The sequence below is a fragment of the Aptenodytes patagonicus genome, chromosome 5 (assembly GCF_965638725.1).
Source record: "Aptenodytes patagonicus chromosome 5, bAptPat1.pri.cur, whole genome shotgun sequence".
Taxonomy (NCBI): domain Eukaryota; kingdom Metazoa; phylum Chordata; class Aves; order Sphenisciformes; family Spheniscidae; genus Aptenodytes; species Aptenodytes patagonicus.
Window position 1 is genome coordinate 31,902,501 of NC_134953.1, and position 7,500 is coordinate 31,910,000.

The 7,500-nt window shown below is 39.4% G+C and overlaps 1 protein-coding gene across 11 annotated transcripts in view; it reads right to left on the minus strand.

Moving 5' to 3' along the window:
• EBF3 (EBF transcription factor 3) overlaps nucleotides 1–7,500 on the minus strand; it is a 120,488-nt gene that overhangs the window by 38,824 nt on the left and 74,164 nt on the right. For 8 of the 11 annotated variants that reach the window (XM_076339242.1, XM_076339233.1, XM_076339232.1 and 5 more), the window contains exons 7-8: nucleotides 5,115–5,196; nucleotides 1,947–2,091 (exon numbers count right to left, since the gene is read on the minus strand). In XM_076339242.1, the coding sequence (XP_076195357.1) occupies nucleotides 1,947–2,091; nucleotides 5,115–5,196 (227 nt within the window). The remainder of the gene's footprint in view (nucleotides 1–1,946; nucleotides 2,092–5,114; nucleotides 5,197–7,500) is intronic. The other 3 variants (XM_076339237.1, XM_076339234.1, XM_076339240.1) reach the window with 1 other exon arrangement.

Below are 7,500 nucleotides of genomic sequence, written 5' to 3' on the forward strand. Positions count from 1 at the left end.
TATTTGGTTACTATAACTGTTATTAGAAGTAGGACTTCAAGAAGCAGCGTTCAGATTTTCACATTCATTTGCAACGGTGCAGCTTATTTGAATGAGCGTTTATGGGAGGTTAGGCAAAGAGGATTTGGCACTCTATTTTTAACATTTAAATAAAACAAATCAATTACCATATCGCAAAAAGGAGCTATTGGTTAGTGATTTTTATGTAGATTTTCTGTAGCATGTAAAAGTGGCCTTTATTTTTCTAAGTGATATTTTCTGCTTAAAGTCAAATTCTTTTCATACAGCTTACAAAAATAAACACTTGTATTTTGCTAAGATCATAATAGCTCATTAGAAGAGGCTGAATTTGGACCTAGACTAAAACCTAACACCACAGGGCTGAGCATGCTTACTTGAACCTATAATGTTGCTAGTTCTCACTCTCTGGGGAAGGAGAGGACTAAGGGAGAGGATTCAGCCTTCTTAATTGTGAACCTCATTAGTGACGGTTGCTAGGCAAAACACACACCTACTTTCAGTGCATATGAAAGAGATAAACAATACGTCATAGACCATAATGACTCTGGTGCTCAGGGCGACCTTTAATTATTATATTTTTGTTCTCTTATACCTTAGTTATTAATGCAGAAAAACAAATTAGTTTTGTGTGTGTGGACTGCAGCAGATTTGTAAATCGTTTTCCATTTTTTGATGTCTAGATCGTATTTCCTTCTGATAATTGTTGCTTGCCTCATTCATTTCTCTGTGTGCCCATTGGTAAACACTATTTGAAATGTAAAATGACAATGATTGTATTAGCAGCTTAGTATTCTGTTATTACTTTAATTAATTTTATTAATGTAAAAAGCCATGATCCTGTCAATATGTTAGTAACAACTTGCAAGAGGAGTCCCATGGAAACTGATGTGCGTGGCCTGGCCACGCAGCCGTACGTCAAATCACAGTGGTTTTGAGAATTCGAACTCTTTAAAAACTGAAGATGTAGTTGACCCCTATGAATTTAATCTTTGGTCAGCCCTGAAGTGATCAGGCAGCTGGACTAGATGGTCATTGTAGGTCCCTTCCAACTGAAAATATTCTATTCTATTCTATTCTATTCTATTCTATTCTATTCTATTCTATTTTTATTAAAAAACAGGTTACCTGAGAGCCGGTTTGTACCTTTACGTTGGTGTATTTTACAGTGTGAACAAAGTGATATTTAAAACTAAATTATTATTTTGGGCTCTGTGGGAGAATAAATACATGTGTGCACGTGTACGAGTGCAGCTGCAATTGTGTGCGAGTGATTCGGAGGCTGATGGGCTCCAGAAAGATAGTATTTCACAATTCTGGATTTTCAGAGACACTTTCCATTCTCCTCTTCATCTCAGACTATCTTCTTTTAGCAGTTCAGGCAAGAAGTCAATCACATTGAGTCAGTCTGAAGAAAAACATTTTATGCTGTTTTTCTCATACAAACCCCCTCCTGCCGTAATCTGCAGTAAGGCCCAGCCACAGGAAATTGACCTCACAGTAAATTTTTTACAGATTCGGTCATGTTTTTACCATCCACTTAAACTTGCATACATAACCTGAGACTGTACCTCTGGATCAAGGAATATGACAAGCCAAAATAAAATCAAGTCAAATTAAATAGCAAGAAAAAGCTGCAAGCAAAACAAGACTGGAAAAAAAAATAGAAAAAAGATGAAAAATTGGTTGTGACTGCAAAACTGTAAGTATTAAATAAAGAAAGAAGTCAGAAGCAAATTCAGAAGCACCCGTATTCTGGTTGACAAGGGCTGAGAAATACTAATGGACTTTTTTAATGGGTGGTTTGATGGATGAGAGAAGAAATTATGTAAAAGTAAATGTAGTAGTGTCTCAACATAAAGTATGGTGCAAAAAAAAAAAAAAAAAAAGCATTGCAAATAAAAAAAGACATGTAAATGTGTGCCTACCATTTTCCAGATAAGAAGGGGCCGTACCTTCTGAGGGGTCAAGGCGGCGAGCCCGCCTCCCGTGTTTGGAATTGTTGTGTACAAACATGTTGTCTGAGACAGCCAGCACGTGGCCATCCACATTGACTGTTGTTGATACAACAACCTGAAAAAGAAAAGAAAAAGCAAACTTTAAAACATCCTGCATATTTTCACATAGATACAGAATAAGATCTTCTTTTAAGACAAAACAACATCACAGCCTGTTACTTTTTGCTTTAAAGCAAAAGTGCATGACAACTTTTAAAGCAAAGTGAATGACAACTATGAATACATCTTTGTTTATGTGGCTAACACTAGTGATTTTTAACTCACAATTGTTTCTCTTCAGAACCTGCTACACTAATTAGAGTTTAATCTCCTATTATGCTAACAAATTAATTCAATTCAGGGAAATATTCTTCTAGCCATTAGTTTCAGAAACACCCCTCTAGCCACTCATTTTAAAAGCTGCTGTTTTGATTGATCTGTTGATATATTGATTAGATAGTTTATCTAATTAAAATTTGTTCACTTGAGACTGTCTTCAAATGAAGGGTTGTGAGGATTCCAAATAAAAAAAGCTTAATAAATCAGGAACCATCGTAACTCCCCATTTTTTCTTCAGTAAATGATCTCCAGGTCAGTTTTACAATTACATTTAATGTCTGATAATGAACTTTTTTGCATCTGAAAAGACCGAGTTGAATATGAATAGTGAAAGTGTTTTCAATCCATGAAAAGTATCCCTTCTCAAGTTCATTTGGATGGTGATTGACCCTGGTATGTCAATGGAATTTCCTCCTTTATTTTTGAGTGAAAGGCTCCTATTCTTGTGTCCAGGTTCAGAGTCCGGCCATAGAAGAGATGATGGATAGGGCCTTCTTTGGCTTCCAGCTGCTTCTCAGTAGAAAATGGAAAAGGAACATATGCAAAATGCACAACCTTCCCGATAAAAACACCTACACAATGGAGTTGTGAAACTCCTTCCGGAAACGATATTGCATGAACAGAAGCCAAAGAGGAAACCGTGAGATGCGCCTGTGTTTGTGTGGAACACGACTTCATAGGTCAATTGCTATTATCCCAGATAGACATTTACTTCTTATTTAAATACTCCAGCATGGGCCCTGTGGTGTGGGTTCCAGACTTTTTAAATGAAGTAATCACTGCAGCATTTTCTTTGGGGTTTAACGTTAGCAGAGTCCTTAAAGTCAATGGCTAAGTTAGGCCTTATCAACCCTACTGGTGACAGTGGCAAAAGCTAGTACAAATTTTAGCTTTCACCTTCCGTTTATTTTACTTTTGGATACAACAAAAATGATTGCCAGTGTTCTCACACCAGCTCCTATACCCAAACACTTAATGAACAAAAATGGAAGGGGAAAAACTAGCCTCCTTTTGCACAGAGCTGGTCCAAGGCATCAGAAGAAAATTCGTGTCTGCTTCTATGTTTTGGATCACCTCTGATCCTGTTTCTTATTCACAACCCATAATTAGCTTTCAGCTATCACAGCACCTTTTCTGTGTATCCTGCCTCCTTTGAGACAGCCATCTGCGGTACCCTTTAGAACAGCCTGAGGGCAGTTCTCTGCCGGGCTGCTCTGCTTCCCTACCTTTCTCCTCCCAGAAGTGGACACTTTCACCCTTGTCAACATCCACTTTGGAGAGTGCTGAGGTTGCACACTCACCTCGGCCGCAGAGCTGCTGCCAGGCCACTGGGCTATCTGCTTTCACTTTTAATGAGATTCGCAGACTTTAAGAAATATTGCAAAACATACAAGTGTGATTTTCAGCAAAGATTTCTGGATTTGGTTCCTAGAACACGGTATATTAAAAAGACAGAGAAAGGTGTATATAAAAATGACAACTATTTTTGTTCTGTCATGTATATATAGGTCAGTCACCAAGGGAAAATACTGTAGTTCAGCAAAAGAAAGTAGACATGCTATGCTTTGTTATATCGGCTTATTCCTGCAGTGCACCTAAAGAAAGGTGCTGAGACAGTGAAACCAGTTAAAAATATTGTTCAAGATCTGACATACTGTTAAGTCCAGTTAAACCTTCTGAGAGGCAGGGAGATTAGCTAAAGAGACCCAGGAAAGTCTTTCTAGTGCCTACTGGCTCCATTGTTGACCACAAGATCGCTCATGACTGATGCTTCATTTAGTCATCGGTGAGACAAAGAGGACATTTCCACTCATTCCAGGTTTGACCTTCTGTTCTGTTCAGATGGATCAATATCACCAATGCCACGTGAAGCTGAGATGCATGAAAAATGGAAGCTTGGCTCAATTGTTTTGAAGAAATATTTTTTCCAGCTACAGATCTTTTCTGTTGGCTGGCTCAAGGGTTCTGGCTTCACCGGTTGGTTGGCTGTGCATGAAAACAGATGTCACATGTTTTGCTATCAAGTTTAACCACAAGTTATTCTTCTCAAAAATAAGAAAGTTTTGAACATCTCAATACTAGTTTATTATTAGTCTCAAATATGAATCATTGTGAAATATTTTGAAATAAAAAGCATATATTTCCTAACAAGCATTTCAAATGACCCCGAATACGGAGGAAATCATTTGTCCATCACGTCAGCTGTCTCTCTGTAGTGTTATGATTCACCACAGGATATTTCAAAAGCTGTAAGGAGAAAGTGAAGTATTAAACATTTTCTAACACAATTGGAATAGAAATATGTGGGTTGGACCACCACTGTTGGATTTACAAGTTGTGGATGTGAAAAACCCCTATGTGAGATCCTAACTTCACTGTGCTCCACAGTCATGTCTGTTAGTAAGATTATGCTACTCGGTCTACAGATGTAAAACCTCTGCACGTCTGAGCACACACCACACTACAACACAAGGCGCTAGTATGAAGGAAAACTAGGGAAATACTTTCTGAGGAAAGACCCACTTGCTTCAGCCTTGATCTGTTACAGTCCACTGCAGAACTTGGCGAGTCCCAAGAACCACCATTTAAATTAGTGGGGGAAATGTAAAATACCGACAGTGGTTTTTTTTAAAGGCACACAGCATTGGAGCTACACTAAGTAGAAGCACTGATACTGGTTTTTAATTTTAAAAGTTCAAGATGAAAATGTGAGTAAGTAAGTCTTTTACATATCGTTTATTCTTTAAGAGGGATCTGTACCTGGAATCTTCGCATGTCTCGCGGGTTGCCTGCATTCTTCAAACAGTTCTGATTGCACTTGAGGAAAAACTTTAGAAAGAATCTATAAAAATACAAAATTGAAATCTATTAGATTCATCAAAATGTAAATCCAATTGAAAAAAAGTTTAATAAAATTTAATCATAAATAGTTATACCCAAAAGAATACTGGTCGTGAAATATTACTTTCCTATTAGTTAATGAACTTATTTTAAAGCGTAAGATCTCTGTCGTAAACAGAACATTATTGCCAGGGAAAGGCAAATTTATATTTTTAATTTTTCAACAACTACAAATGTATTGACTCCAGGCCATATCCTTAGCTCGGTGTGGGAAAGTTGATTTCAATGACTCATTGACTTCAAAAGCAATGACTTACACCAGATGAGAATTTGTCTCTATTTTTTTAATACATTTTATTTTTTCACAACTTATATTAGCAGTAATGACCTCTACGTCAAAAAATTCCAAGGTAATGAATGATCAATCTTCTGAAAAACACTTGGCTTTGCCTCCGGTTTGGAAACTCTCGCTATTCAAAGGGACTCGATCCAACTCCTGCTGACTCCAGGGAGATCCAGGCGGGATCTGCCCACCGGCAAGGCCCCGGTTCCCTCATTGTTTTTGAAAGGAAAGGAGCATGGCAAATTAGGCCCTGTCTTATGACCTCTTCAACCTTTGCCAGCCTTTAACTGTGAGGAGTCACTCCACCCAGGGATGGAAATCCAGCCTATTTTTGCTGAGCGGCAACCAGCAATTATTTAGGACTAACCCTTATCATCTAGGCATCTCCCCATAAACCGTTTTTGTAGCAACACTGCCTCCCAGGAACACAGCAAGCACTTATAGGAAGGGGAAAAGCTTGGAAAGGTGCAAAGTCCTTTATGGTGCCCTCCTGTACTGGAGGAACGAGCTGATATGGGATGTCTCCATCCTCCAGGCTGTGCAAGATGGAGGGATCCTGGCCATTCTGCCCTCGTGCAGGAGGATGTTCACAGCCTAATGCCTCCTCTTTTCTTTATGTAGCTATGTTTTCACATTTCATAACTTAAAAAAAAGTTCTATAGGTCTAGTTTTCAGCTAACAATTGACAGCTAATGACAAGCAAGGCTCAGGACTTTCTCCTCATGAAAAGTTTCTCAGATGCACCAGCCCAGCAGCTTGTGCTGCCCAACTTTATACACATTGAATAGTGAGGTCAGGCAGAGCTTTTACATTTAGAATATGAACAATTATCATTTATTCATGTCAATCTTTACAAGTGACTGTGACTATTCTTGCTGTATACACCTCACAGAAGTTTCCGTGTGCCAACAGCATTCCTGGCAGGAGGCAAGCCAGGTGCCTCCTCCCTTCTTCAGAACCCAACATGGCCCAACCACAGCCGATAGAAAGTATGACTGCAGCTGCACCGTGTCACGCTTGCTCCTGCAGAGCTTTGGGGGTTGGACAGGAGCATTACAGAGGACTGTCCCCATATCACAAACTGCTGCTTTTAATCACAGCTCTTCCTTTTCAGTTAAACCTTGAGCAGGACCCTAATATTAATACGGGATGCTAATGCTGAAGGAGCAATCTCTCACATCAGAGAGACAAGGAGGGAAATAACTACATTTACTGAAACTGTGCATAAATAAATCGATACTGTCAGTTCAGCTGAATGCATGTTTCTTTAAAAGTTCCTATCCCAAAACCTGTAAGGGGGGTTTAGCTGTTGAGCTGAAAGAGAGCTAGATTTCTGCGGTGGTTGATGTGATCTCCTAGTTCGGATGCTCACTTGAACTCAGGTTTTCTGGACACTGTTGCAGGGACACTATCAGCAACTCCATGAAACTGCATCTTTGTTAGCCACACCCTCACCCTAATTTTATCTACCTTGGTTTGGGGGGGGGGGGTTAAGACACTTATGATCTCCAGATCAACTGAGTGTAGCCTAAATGTAATGGCATTTCTGTCATACCTCTATTCTTTCTTGCATAGCTTCCACCACATGGACTGCGATGGTGTGCAAGGACCAGCTGATGCCCACGTCAGTGTGGGACCACCGGGCGCTGGATAGTCAGGAGCTGGGGAGAGCCTCCAGCTTTACAGCTCCTTAGTGTCACAGTCAGGCTGAAGAGGAGTATCTTATAAATTTTTTTTCTGATCTCAAATGGGTGTTGTGAGGCTTATTGAGCTAATGTTTGTAAATTGCTCTGAAATTCTCCGATGAATTGTGCGCTAGGAATGCTAAGTATTGCTCCTTGTGGGTTGTTTTTAATGTGAAGCATTCATGATGAATTGTTTCTATACAGAGAGCTCGCATCCTGTCAAAAAAAAGGGCCATTAAGCACCCTTTCACTAAACCTCAACTGCAGCTAGTATTTG